The sequence below is a fragment of the Taurulus bubalis genome (genome assembly GCF_910589615.1).
Source record: "Taurulus bubalis genome assembly, chromosome: 3".
NCBI classification, from domain to species: domain Eukaryota; kingdom Metazoa; phylum Chordata; class Actinopteri; order Perciformes; family Cottidae; genus Taurulus; species Taurulus bubalis.
In genome coordinates, this window is record NC_136591.1 from 23610942 (window position 1) to 23625346 (window position 14405).

General features: G+C 42.6%; 1 protein-coding gene across 3 annotated transcripts; it reads right to left on the minus strand.

The window, feature by feature from the left end:
• Positions 1-3091: 3091 nt before the first annotated feature.
• gpatch2 (G patch domain containing 2) lies at positions 3092-13511 on the minus strand. Of its 3 annotated transcripts, none has more exons than XM_079215029.1 (11): positions 13387-13511; positions 12510-12753; positions 10778-11325; positions 10434-10498; positions 8839-9036; positions 8290-8401; positions 7658-7711; positions 7086-7125; positions 6834-6898; positions 6509-6597; positions 3092-4858 (listed from the first exon to the last, which is right to left on the minus strand). In XM_079215029.1, the coding sequence occupies exons 1-11, from the start codon at positions 13434-13436 to the stop codon at positions 4689-4691; spliced, it is 1635 nt and encodes a 544-aa protein (XP_079071155.1). In that variant the 5' UTR covers positions 13437-13511; the 3' UTR covers positions 3092-4688. The 3 variants fall into 3 exon arrangements, with proteins under 3 accessions (XP_079071155.1, XP_079071154.1, XP_079071156.1); XM_079215028.1 differs by having other exon boundaries at positions 10775-11325; XM_079215030.1 differs by lacking the exon at positions 7658-7711 and having other exon boundaries at positions 10775-11325.
• Positions 13512-14405: the final 894 nt, after the last annotated feature.

The following is a 14405-nucleotide window of genomic DNA, read 5'->3' on the forward strand; positions in this document are numbered from 1 at the left end:
TTAAAAAAAGTCGACCACAGCTTTATGTATTCGCCTTCTGGCTTTCTTTCTATCTCCCCATCTATCTCGAGCCACCCCTCGAACGTGGCCTAACACATTCTGTCAGCAGCTCCACAGGTGAGCCAGTCTCAGCTCACGACAGTGTCTCACACCATGTAGCGCTCACGCCAATACTTGTCTAGCTTTCTGATTCCATCACCTCCTTCCTTTCTTCTTTTTAATCCTTCACACTGAGTCGCCATCCGTTCCTGACTGCCCTTCCTCATCTGATCATACAAGATGCACCGGAGGGGGTGGGGGGGTATTTCCTCCTACACCAGCCTCCTCCAGGCATTGGAGCCTTCTTGAAATTGACCCCACCTTGCGGTCCTCCTTCAGACCCGTTCAACAGTCCACTGGTTCCGGGCCACGCCAAGGTACACGAGTCAAAATGTAATTTTCTGCAAGATTACACATGATAATGACTCGCTTTGGAGGGACGCCATAAATGATGACTTTCAATTATAGATGCACAAGTATCGATCGGTCAACAGAAGCAGTGAGGAAGAGGAGAGGAGCTGTAGAGATGTACAGTAATGTTGTGTTTACTGACATCTCTCTTGACGCCACACACACACGCACACACACACGCACACACACACGCACACACAACACAGAGGACGCTGCTGCAGGAAAACTAGAATAGCTGAATAATTGCAAGTGAACTGCTTGCAAAGTCTTACATGGGTTGTGAAGCAAGTATTGATGGGAAGCCTGAGCAATAAGTTCACCTGGAAGCAGAGTAGACCTTGACCTGGCCACACACACACACACACACACACACTCTCTTACACACACAGACACACAGAGAGAGAGATATTGTGCGCACCTCTGTTTCCATTCAAACACCACATTGGTCTGTTTCTAAGCAGACAGAAACAAAAAACATTGGTCTATTTGCTCTAATTACAAGAAACCTGCACCTACTTCTTCCCTTTCGCTCATCTTAAAGCTTTTGCTCAGCACTTACTGTCAGTTTCATCCACCGGCTGGATGGCTGGTCCTCCGCTCTACAGCTGCAGTCAGTCAGTCTCAAGGACAAACGCTCCAGCTCTCCTCGCCTCCGGTCTCTGTAGCTCAGCGATGCAGCAGCACGCACACACACACACACACACACACACACACACACACTCCCTACACACACACAAATACATAAACACACACACATGCATGCATTCCCCTCTCCTCCTTTCTCTCCTCTCAGCATCTCACTCAGATCCAGTGCTGAGTTTACCTACCTGCCTAGCTTGCTGGCAGGGGAGTCCTGAGAGTGTGTGTCAGATGGAAAGTGTCTAAGAGGGGTGGCGTGGGGGGCAGCCAGCGTTCCCTTATATGCAGAGGGAGGCGGTGAGTAGAGGGGAGGGTAGAGGACACACAGCGCTCCTGTATTCCCATAGATACAGAGGAGGGATTTCTATTGCAGCCGCGCAAAGATGGGAGACGGAGGGAGAGAAAAGAGGGAGGGAGACAGAGGGAGCATCATATTTCAGCGATGTTGAGTCAGCATGTGAATGTGATGCATGTGTTGATGGAGTTGGACATATTTAGAGGGCATATGGTTTTGGCCAGTTGTGGATTAAAAAGGAGCTGCGAGTGTGTTTGTGCTGGAAAAGCAAACAGACGAGAAAGTTCTCCTAGTTTGTGTTTATCAGTGGATGTTGTAAGTGGCTCGAAGGCCATGAATCAGCTTCACAACCACCGGACTTAAAGATATATTTCAACAGGTTTCATATTTGTTGTATTTCCATCTGATAAGTAACATCTGAGTGAGCGAAAAATGAGTTCCCTGTGGCAGCTGTAAGAGCTAGCGAGTTCTTTTCAAACCTTCAGCAGAAACGGGCCAACATTTTCGCCCATCCAAAATATTGGCATGGCCGATTTAATTGGCTTTTAACCTACGACAGGTATATTTGCATCACATCCACCTTTATTGCTGTGAACTCTGGCCAATTAGAAACAAGACAAGAGGAAACGCCGAGCCTGGCTGCCTTCAAAGGTACAAGCGCCTCTAAAGCTCTGAAATTAACACACACACAACATCGTTTGTTTAATTTTTTTTCAAAAGTCAGTGTAGTTTTACATTTGGCTTTTTGACGGACTATTTATTTCCTGGATTCTCGTCACTATAAGGTTTCCAGGCAATCAGTGCAGACCCCAACGAGCGCCTGACCAAGAAATAGATAGATCCATTATGTAACTCCCCGTTGTCATTTATTTAGCTAGGTCTCCAGGAATCAATGTTGATGTTGCATGTTTCTGCAAACCACAGACGGATATTGTTGAATATTTGTAAACGCTCTCAGAAAGAGACGTAGAACAATGACATGGTATAATAACTAGTATAACAAATGAGAACGTCCACTAAGGTTGGGTGTGTCCAACCAAGACTTTCACCCATGAGACTGCTTTTGTTCCTGTTATTTAAGCTAGTTAGTTAAGTTATATTACTTTTTTTTTTTATAAAAACAATATGGCTACATTGTAACCATATTGTTTTAACACAAACTATATTTTTTTCAAACCTAAAACAAGTACTTTGTTGCCTAAACCTCGCTTCAGAAAGTCAACCACTTGGCATTGTGCGATTCTGCAAGCGTGACACAAGACTGATATTAAATGCTGTTTATCGAACAGATATTTGTTTCATAAACGTTAACATTTAACGTATCCCCTGGTTTGCAGTTACGTACAATCGACTTCCGAAAAAGATACGTATTGATTACTAAACTTTAAAAGATGCTGGTTTGTGTATTTTGTCACATTTGGACAGCACACAGTTAGCCCGTTTCCAGTTATTATGCTAAGCTAAGCGGCTGCTGGCTTCACATTTATCTTTTCATCCAACTCTCCACTAGATAGAATAGTTAATTTTCCAAACTTTAAAACTATTCCTCAAAGGGATGCTTATAAAAATAAAATAAAAAACATGTACCACACCACCCCTATAGTGCGTAATTATGTTTTTTAATGGATATTAATATTAGTTTCAAAAATCCAGCATGCTCAGGCTCCTATTAAAATAGATTATAAAATTAGCTTTTGGTATAAACCACTTGATGAACTGAAGGGGTGGGAGTGGCCTCATCTGACAACTATCACATTGTTCAGGCAGTCTGAGTTTAATACTTTCACGGACATCTCACACTTCTCTAAACAGGCGTAGTGGGGTAAATAACACCCAGCTGGTGCTCACTAGTTACAAGAACAGAGAAGAGGGAAATAATATTGTTACAGTACAACTGCACATTTATAAATTCATAATTTCATTTTTTATTATTTCTTTTTCTAGACATTAAACTCTACCTGCACTTAAAATAATTTCAAATCTTTGTTGAGAACAATCTATGGCTGGAGGTAAACTACTTTACTCAACAGCCTAAACAAACACAAGAAACAATGAGTCTAAAAGTTATTTATAAAATGTAATTAAAGTAGCACTTCGATTGTTTTCAGTTAAAGGACCTGCAAGTCAGACAAGTGCTTTCACTTCCATCTGATTAGACCTCGAGCACAGCCTATACTGGCCATCAGTGCTAATGAAGTGAAAACACCTGTGAAACAAGGTATTTAAGACACATATATAATTTTTTCCAACTTCTGAAACATTGAAAAGAGCTAAATTTACCAATTCTCTTTTACTGGAATTTCCAAAACTGAGTGCTTTTAACCAGACAATATTATAGCCACGTCTTTGTGTACTGTATGACAAGTCATTGAGCATGGCTATCTATGGCAGGCTAAATACTTCAGCATAAGCATATGTCAGGACGAAATACGTCAGCAAGACTTAACCTCACACGTTTTCTTAGTAAACATCAGCAGAACCTGCAGCAGCCACAGCTGTACATGCATACATAGTGGTGCTACAATGAAGGGGAAATTGTGGGTTTGATTTAATAATTTTCTTGTTTTTAGATAGATAAAAAAAGCATTCTGATGATATGACATTTTCCATTAAATGAACAATATAATAGAGGGTGTGGGGGGGATCCAGATATTCCAACACACATCCATACAGTGTACCCTTACTTCATTACCTTAAAAAGAAACTAACAATATATCTCGAGGTATGACCTGCTCAAACAGTCTTTGATTCCAAAATGATTGTGCAATATTGGACAAAACAATTTCTCATTAATTCACGAACCAATAACGTTGACTGAAAACAAACTCCGCTGTCATCCTTGGCTCAGTATAACAAACTAACTACAATGCATCAATGTCATTCATTTTCTCCAACATGGAGTTTCTTGAGAAGACATGTTTGCAAAAAGCATTTTCTCCAGCTCAGTTTCATGCACTTCCACGTGTGCGCGCGCGTGTGTGTGTGTGTGTGTGTGTGTGTGTGTGTGTGTGTGTGTGTGTGTGTGTGTGTGTGTGTGTGTGTGTGTGTGTGTGTGTGTGTGTGTGTGTGTGGATATCCCAGGCTTCTTGCAGTTTCCCCAATATGGGAAAGTTTCTCTTTCATCACAGACTGTTGCTAGGTAAAACCTCATTCCTTTCCTTCTTATGACTCGCATGCCTGGATTAAATATTTTTTTTTGTTATCGTTCGTCGCCCCGAGCAGCAGTTCATCTCCTTCAGTCCTTGTAGGTCTTTGGGCATCTAGTCCCAGCCTGCTTCAGGTTTAGGATCCAGACACCGGGTGATCAGTTGAAACCCAAACCGGTGCCTTTGGGTCTCTGTGTGGCACGGATGGGCTCAACAATGCCCCGGCCCTCTGGACCCAGGCCCATCCCCGGGTTCCAGCCCATGCTCTGTAACATCCGACTCCCCATGTTCGAGTCGGGGATCGGAGCCGCACTCTCCCCGACCACTCCTGAAAAGAGAAGTCACAGGTCAGAAAACAAAACCAAACAAAAAATATGTTGTTTTTGTTGTTGTTTTTACTGCCTCTGCCAGTCAAGTTGCAGTTCACATCCATGTCTGTCAAAATGGCATCACCTCCTTAATTTATCCCATTAGGCATATGAAAGTTGTGTGAGGTCACAGTGACCTTTGACCACCAAAATCTAAATCAGTTCATCCTTGAGTCTAAGTGAATGTTTGTGCCTGATGTAGTGAAATGTCCTCCAGGCGTTCCCGAAATATCACGTACAGAAGAATGGGATAGATGCAAGGTCACAATGACCTTGGCCGTTGACCATCAAAAACTTGTTGATTTGGTCTTTTTACGTCATTATAAATGGGCTATGTCTGTGTTAGAAACATCCCCTTTGGCTCTAGGAACTTGTGACGGGCATGTTTCTAATGTGAATCGATCAATCAATGAGGAAAATAACAAGTAAGTTGTTTGTTGTATTAATTTGCAATTCTGTCTACCATCTGGTATATCCTCTATGAGGGTCTGTAAAACGTGTTGCACTGAAGGATCTCTTCCTGTGACGTCATCAACATTGCATTACAACTGTTGATACATCCAAGAATAATTGTAAATCAATCATCATGTAATTAGATTATCCAGTTCTGAAGCAAAAACAACATCCAGTGAGAGAAAGTAGGTTCTCATGAGTCTCAAAACGGTCTTTTCGTCCTTCCTGGTTCATGGTCCAGCGATAGATGCAAAGCCGCACGCTCATTTACACACATGGTGGTTGAGCCCCCCGGTGGATTCAAGCCAAATTCTCAAGATGTGAGTTTGGCAGGGCCTCTGCTGCCCTTGAGCACGGCACCGGTTTGTGGGGCGACTAGAAAATGTGTTTGATATTTGTGACGTATCGCCGAGTGCGTCACTTTGGATAATAAAAAATGATTTACAATGCGTAAAATGTTCATATACCTGCTACCCAAGTGTTGCTGAGACTATAATATCTTCAATTTGCAATACTTAGTTGTGTGTTGGGCCAGAGGATGAACAGAGAAAGGGCGCTCACAACTAAACAAAAAGCTGGTCCTTCATTGTGCATATAATTCTGGTGTCACGGTTTAAAATATGATTAAAAAAAAAAAAAAAAAAGGGACATGGCTTCAGAGTACATATATTATAGTGGGAGTTTTGACCTAACAGTAAAGGCTTTGCTGCCTTGTCCTTCCTCCTACAAAAGCATCAACTGGCCCAGAGGTAAAGAGAGTGGTTTGGGGGAGGGGGTGATACACAAGTGTTACTGGCTAAGAGCTAATCCAGTGTCTCCGCTCTAAAAGCATGACTAGCGAGCTGACTCTTGTCCAACTTCAGCAAAAGCTAAGATTGAATAATGAGGGGGAGAGAGGGAGCAATATGAAAGATGAGGGGACTCCATTCTCTCGATTCATTCTTTTAAAAAATGCGTAGCGAAAGCCTAATTGTTTACACCAGTGTGTATGTGCGAGACAGAAGGCAATGACGAAAGCAGGCTGGCGAACATACTGAGCTCATCCAAGAGGGGGAGGGAAACGGGCGAGAAAGTGAGAGCCAAAAATACAATAAAAGGGGCAGTAGGTAAAAAGTACCAGATGGTGTGTTAGGTGTAGCTAGGTTTGCATCCAATACCTGAGGGGGCGTTGGAACCGAGGGGTGCTGCTTTTCGCCTCCGCTTGACATCCCCTGTACACAGAGAGCCGAGGTGCCCGCTGGTTTGTCTGCAAAACCAGCCAAGCGTGACAAAAAAATGGGAACATTAGTTTTAGCTCAAATAACACTGTGGAAAGTAGCTTTTTTTCTTCATTTCATTTGAAAAAACACCATTAAACAAGGTGAAACCAGTGGGACGTTAGGTCGATGAGACCGCAGCAGAAACAAAAGCAGTTACTAAATGAAATTAGCCCGAGTTTTGGTCATAAATCACTAGTGTTTAAAATGAAACTGTTGTTCTCACCTGCTGGCTGTTTTCACTGAGCAGCTTCTCCGATGCCCTCTGTCTGACCGTGGGTCCCAATGCAACTGAAGTGGCAGGGAAGGGAGGAAAAAAAGAGGAAAAACTTGAGTTAATGCTCAAGCACTTTGCAACAAATCCTTGGAATAAAACAACACATCTGTCTTAAACACCAACCACGTAGGTCCTTGTATTAGATCAACATTTTTACTTTGCATTTGAGAGGGAATACGTTGGTAAAGAAACATGGCTCACCTGTCCGTGCTCTCTCCTCGAGCCCGAGCTAAACCAAGGCCTGTTGGAGATATAATAGTATATAATAAGGCCCTCAAAATTTCCACCAAGGCAGCGTTCCAGAGACAGAAACCAAACTGCTATTAATCACCATGTCTTGCTGTGGGTGAACTGTTCTCCATCACAGAAACGTTTACCTTTCTAGACTTTAACTTGGGGACCTTACTTGCATTTGAACTGCAGGAACTTAGTTGCAGTAAATACTTTAAATTAACTAGGGACAAATATGGAACCGGTAATATGAAATTAATATTATTCGTGTTCCAGTTTACTTTGCTTTTACATTGTCTCAATACCAATTTAAGTCATTTTTGTATTGCATGCTTTTTTGTATCCAACTCTGCTGGCTACAAACTATGCAAACAATTGTGTTTTACATTACAATAAAATCTGAATTGATTCTAGAAGTATAGTGTGGCTCACAGGTTGCTACTTTCTCTGAAACACTTCATTTGTACAGCACCTTTCATGAAATAAAATGCAACTGAAAGTGCTACAATCATAACAGCAGATTAAAAAGAAACTACAATTACCGCCTCGCAGTTGTATGCCTCTGACAACCAGTCATGTTGCAGTTACATCCATGTCTGTCCAAAACATCATCAATTCATCATTATCCATCCTATTAGACATCCGTACGAAATGTATTAGCATATTAATTATTGACGTAACTGTGACCTTTGATCACCTAATTATAATCAGTACAACTATGAGTCTAGGTGGATGTTTGTGGCAAATTTGAGGAAATTCGCTCTAGCCGTTCGTGAGATATCGCGTTGACGAGCATGGGACAGATGTCAGGTCACAGTGACCTTGACCTAAACCGCCAAATTTAATCAAGACATCACTTTTGGCTCTGGGAACTTGTGGTGGGCACGAATTTTTATTGTGAATAGATTAATAAATCCTGAAAACAACAAGTAAGCTGGTCGTTTTACTCATTTGTGATTCTGTCTACCATCTGGTACCAACGCTATATAAAAGTGTTAAAACATGTTGCACTGAAGAATCTCCTCCCGTGACACCACCACTCCTTATGGTCGGACAACTTGAAAACATAATGCATCTGATTGCGGCTCTCAATGCCAGCGACATGAAAGTATGAACAAGAAAAGACACAAAAAAATCTGAATTAATACGAATTTTGAAAAAGATGGGGACTCACTCGTGGGGGTCCTGGGTTTGTCTGCCCAGTCTGTCATTGAAGCTTTGGCTGGAGCTGCCTGCCTGAGATACCTGCTGGTTTCCATGAAGACGATTCAGCCTGGCCTGGAACCCTGACAAACAGAGCACTGGTTCGTCACCTATTTAGCTGAGGACATGATTATTAAATGATGAAGCCTGGTAAACAGTGAGGTGGCCACTGAGGATGAACCGTATTCTCTGAGGTACTGGGATTTATGTTTTTTTAAATCACCAGCTATGTATTATTTGTATTTATAAATCAGGTTTTTTTTTTCTTCTATTTAGTACTGCTTGCTGAATAACAGGTAGATTTTATTTTTTATATTTAATACACAACAACACTTTATAGCCTACTGCTGAACAGTGATCAGTATTTAGCCCCTACTGGTCATGAGTGAGACTGTAACAACTACTACATTGTAAAATGTATGCGACTGTGCCTCATCTAACCATATACACTCATCCAGAGTTATACATTTAACTAGAATTTTACAAAAGTGCTGTTTTTAACTGTATGTTTCCAGCCTACCTCTCTGTGCTCCATGGCTCATGAGGGGGAAGGATCCAGTGAGGATGCTGTTGAAGACAGGATCCGCTAGGTCCAGCTCCTCTGAGCCCGTCTCCCTCTCCCACCAAGGAACCACTCCTGCGATCCCACACGCACCGCCGGGCCCTGAACCAGAGCCTGGCTCACCCTCATAAAACCAGTCGCTCTGCTCGTCATCAGCTGGAGGAGAGAGGAAAACGGGACCGTTGTTTCACTTTACGGGAGGTATTTGCAAAGATGTGCTGTCAAGGACTGATAAGGAAGTGCTACTGTGGCTAAACCTTTATGAAACCAACTTATGTGGCATTAAAAAAAAAGGTTGGACATTCTAAAAACTTGCTCCCACTAGTGTTCACTCTCATCTAAAAGGCAAGTCATTTGCAGTGTGCATGTAGGCATTTAAAACAGCTGACAAATATTGAAAAACTAGCCACATAAAAAGGCCAGGGTTTCCGATAGTGTATTGAAGACTTCTCTGCCGTTTGAACAATAATATTTAATATAGGGCTGCATGATTATGGCCAAAATCATTATCACAATTATTTTTTTTATCAATATTGAGATCCCGATTATTTATCATGATTATTCATTAATTTTAGGGACAACATCTTTTTATTGCGCTTTCACGTTTAAATGAACAAGAACACTGCTTCCACTTCCATTGTTGTGCTACATTCTGGCTAATATACAAATCTTTGCATCAGACTGGTCCTTATCACAGTGCATCTTGTAGAAGGAAAATATAAATAAAATAGTATCAACACTTTTTACCCAAAATTAAATCAAGAGATCACTGCTTTCACTTCCATGTTGTGCTACATTCCAGCTAATGTACACGTCTTTGCATCAAAATAAAAGTTATACGGTTCTTATTCACCTGAAGCAAAATATAAATAAAATCTTTACCCATAATAACGGGCTAACTTAAAAGAAATACGCCATCAGGTCAGTCATAGTTGCAAAATACTCGACAGCTGTGTCATCCCTTTGTATTCCCACCCCACACGTGTTTCATACAGAGCAGGTAATGCCTTTTTGGAGAAATAATTGCGCGAGGGGACCATGTATCTCTTGTCTAGTGTCTGAAGCCTTAATTGCACAGTATTTATTGGACACATGTCTTCGGCCAAATGAAATGCGATTGCATCCGTTATTTCAGTGTGTCTTTGGGAGGTGGATGGATACACTGTCACGCTATGCAGGGTCGCTGTTGTGTTTTTCTCGGCTGACGGTGGACGTGGATGGAGATTCAGTGTGGTAACTTTAGCCTTAATGCATTCTTCGTACTGTGGTGATTTTTCAGGTGGTTGAACAAGTTAGTTGTATCACAGACACAAATCTAACGCACTCTGTGCACATGATTCTTGGTTCTTTGTTCTTGGTTAACTTCACTTGCCATAAAATCCAAAAAACTTGCAGACAACGGCTCGCCTTCTGCTCCTGACATTTGATTTACCTTTCACACGACACCCGTGACCGTCTGCTCTCTGTTCTGTTATCTGTCTCTACTCTTCTACTAACACCGGAGTCGACTCGATTAATTGTGCAGCCCTAAATTAACATGAGTATATGTATACCTTGCCTTCCCTCGTCATTGGTGTAGAGGCCTCCGTCACTGCTGTTACTGACACTGCTGGTCTCACTGAAAAAGAAAGAGCGGAAGATGGAAATGCAAACCCTTTTTCCAATTAACAGAAGCCGAAATGTTATGTTGTCTAAACGCAAGCAGCCATAAAAGGACATCTGCCTACAAAATGTGGCTGAAATAGTTGGTATGTGCGATACCCAGCAGTTCTTCCTCACCTGTTGGCCTATTGTGTCACACACACTCATCTAGAAAGTATACAGAAGCAGCGATAGAGGAGTTGCAACTTCTGGAAACATGGAGCATGAAAAAAAGAAAAGTCAACACACTAACCACCTGTCACTCATTTCCTCATCCGAACCCTTCTGCTCCTCCAGCTCCATCTTGTCCTTGGACCCATCCGTTGGAGAAGAAATGGGGTCCTCACTCTCCACCACCACCCCTTCATCTGCAGCCTCCATTCCCAGCCTGTAGGGAGCCATTTTCCTCTTCTTCACCCGGTTCTTCCCTCCCCCTGGCCCCATCAGTCCACCCCCACAGACCTCCATGGCACCCCTGACATCACTAGGACCCAGTCTATGCAACCTGGCACCAGCACGGGCTTTGGGAACAGGTGGCGGCCCTAGCATGGTACAGGAGGGGGGTTCTGGTTCGGCAGGTGGGTCCACAGCCATGCGTTTGACCTTGCGCCTCCGTCTAAGGCTGCGTGTTCCCTCTGCAGACCCCAGGACACCCAAGTCGTCTGGCCAAATCGGCCGCTTGCCTCGTCCAGTGTCAGCTGTTAGAAGGGTGCGCCGTTTGGGGCCAAGTTGCTCATCTGAGTCGCTGTTATCACGGGCATGGCTGTTGGCAGCAGAGACACCCCCTGTACTGGCACGGTAGTCCTGCAACAAACGTCATAGAAGATATCAAACCGTGATTCTGGTGCTATATTTAGAAACTTGAGATAAACTTGAGGATGCTATTAAGACCAACGCTATATTAAATTTAAACAAGTTGGTATTAAAGAAACTCTAAATTGATACAGCATTATGGTCCAAAACAGTAAGACAACTCAGGCACTCAGACAATTTATACTAAATTAACCATTCCAACTTCATGTTGAGAGCAGTGGATTACAGTTTCAAAAGGGTTTTCAGGTGTTGTGGGATGTATATTAAGATGGAAGGAGAATGTTGTGAGAGTATCAACAGAATAGCCTGGTTCCAGATCTCTAAGCACTCAAACATCTTTAAATCAAGAAACGTGAGTTAACCATTTACTGGCATCCAGGGTTAAAGTAGAATTAAAGAAGGCGTTCCTGGTGATAAAATAGACAAAGTCAGGTTTAATAAAAAACCACCAGAGGCTTGAACCATTTCCATCCCTCATGCTCAGTCTAATAATTACTTCTTTTTTTGTGTACATTGTTTGTGCTCCTCAATAGAAGAGGGTGAACAATATTTCTGTGCATCTTGACAATATAAATCGTTATATTCTGTAGATATTCTTCATTTCATTATTCTTATGTCTATTAGAGTTCAGGTTGTGTGAGGTCAGTTTAACAAATACTGTCTGTGAGAAGTTTCTGTGAGAAATGTTCCTCAAGGTTCCACGCATTGCACCACAACACTCACACCTGTTTATCAGTATGTTGACATTAGGCAAGCAGACTGGCCATTGCATGTTCCAGCCTTGTGAGAAAAGATGAGGACACGATTCTCCTCCTCTTAGAAATGTTAGAGCCAATAGAAATGTTCGATGTTCATGACGGAAAACCGTGTATTAAAGAGCCGAACTTCAGGCTGTTCGGGGTGTTTTTGGACGGTCAACCTGCGTGTTGACTGGACGACTCCCTGCCATTGCGATTGCAACTGCTTTGCTACTTTACTTGTGATCAAGGAAAATAAATTCCGAGAACCAGAGAAGTTGTTTGACTAAGTTCTTCCGGACGCTTCACCAGGCATCCAATAATTAGCACCCATTAACAATCTTAAGAACATCTTGTGTTTTGCTCAAGGACATCTCAGTTGGTTTTTAGCCAAGATGTCCTGGGCGAACGACCATCTGTGTCCACGATTCGCTCTACCTTGTGTTCCTCCACGCTCGACTCTGAGCCCTCGCTGAGGTGACCCGTCTCCCAAGGCGGGTGCGGGTTGTCCGAGCGTCGTTTTCTGCCCCTCCGCTTCCGAGACTGCCTCTTTAGCAGACAGCCCACGGCCAGCGCGTGGTCTCCTCCATCACCAAACCCACCACGGGCGGCTTGCTCGGAGCTCTCCTCCAGCGCGGACACCAGGTCGTGGACCAGCTCGTCCATCGTCTGGCAAAAGTGCCTGAAGTGGAGAAAAAGAGAGGATCCTGTTTTACACATTTAGGATTGTTGTATTTATATGAACAGTGTGCGCAGGTGGTGCTGCTGCGTGTGCGTGTGATTTGCAGATAGTCATTGGAAAGCTACAGTTTCCTACAGCTACTCCTAAATCTGAGCGCCGTGACGTTAATTAGCTTAACGTCGGCAGTTGAGATGGTTAGTTGCCATTAAGACACGAGCAACTGCGAATTCAAAGTTAGCCAGAGAGCAAAGTATAACATCCTGCGAATTCACTGTTTAATACTTACGTTTATAAATGAATCCCTAACGTTACACTTCTTGAGGCTAGTGAATAGCTTAACAAGCTAACTAATGTCTTCTCGCTATCTATCTTAAATCAATGACAACAAACGTCTACTAACAAAACTATCACTAAAGAAAACCACCCCTCAACCAATAATCAAGATACGTAGCATTCAATTGTGGTAATCTTAACGACTGTCATCGGGAAAATAAACAAAAGAAGAAACCCCGTCGATGTTTTTGCTTTGCTAGCTAGCTGTTAGCAAAGCTAGTTTTAGCTCTCCAGCTAACACGAGAGTGGACGTGAACAATATGTGAACGTTACGTCTCAGTGAGTTCAAAGACCACCTACCAGCCGGTTCCCGCTTTGCCGATGGTTTTTAGATTAGCTGCACGGAACATTAAAGCCCCCGAATGCCAGATACCTTTAACCAGAAACTACGGACAAAAGTGTGGTGTCAGACACCACGGCCACCATCCTGACACAAGAGCGAGCGATAAGCTAGCAGGATCAATAAGCGACAAGAGGAGGACAGTGAACACAGCCAGAGGTATTATGCTGCTTTCAGGTGCTGCAGGAAATTTGATATTAGCATTGTGACACGAGAGCAGAGCTGCATAGCTAAATAATACAAAGCTATAATAAATAAGTAATTATCCTCCTGTCTAGGCTGAAGTTCTAGGAAAGCTAATTATTTTTATTAACCAACAAAATCCAACCTGACCTTAAAGAAAAGTAATATACTTGTAACCGAAAAATAGGTACTTTCTTTTTGTTAGTTGATAAAAGTCTACCGTTATTATTCTCAAGGAATATGGATATGTTTATTTATAATGTGTACAACCAAAGACAAACGAAGTCTAACAACCAAAGCATGTCATTATAAATCGGATTTTAAGTGTAGCAAGTGAATGCAACGCTATATCCGCAGTCGTTTACATTTTGCCCACTAGAGGGCAATGTAGTTTTATTATTATTTATTTATTATTTATAAACAGCAGCCGAGGTCGATGCCATGGTTGAAAGCGGCCAGCTGGACTATCAAATATATACCAAAGGTCACCAGTTAAAAAGCATCATTGGCATAAGTGTCATATTAATTACAGTGGTCACTGAAAGAGGCCCTGGTCACCAGAGAGACTTGGACTTCACCCCATACGACAGGTGTCCTGATCTTTCCTGTTAGACGGCACTACCCTGGTCAACATTGGGGGGCAGCAGCAAAAGGGGTCACACTCGCTGTGTTACCTAATGAGAATCTTTTACACCTTGAAAAAACTGTCAGGCATTGGGAGAGGGGGCTCCGTGCCAGCCTTGGTAATTTGTCATCTAAATGTGATCAAGTGTAAGTGTATATAAAAAATCCTCTT

Excerpts from the sequence above, each read along its gene's own strand:
- gpatch2 (XM_079215028.1), bottom strand. The coding sequence starts at position 13,436 with ATGTTCCGTGCAGCTAATCTAAAAACCATCGGCAAAGCGGGAACCGGC. Across the intron at positions 12,754-13,386 it reads GGCAAAGCGGGAACCGGCTG|GCACTTTTGCCAGACGATGG; the intron begins GTAGGTGGTCTT and ends TCTCCACTTCAG. Across the intron at positions 9,037-10,433 it reads CAATGACGAGGGAAGGCAAG|CTGATGACGAGCAGAGCGAC; the intron begins GTATACATATAC and ends TCTCTCCTCCAG.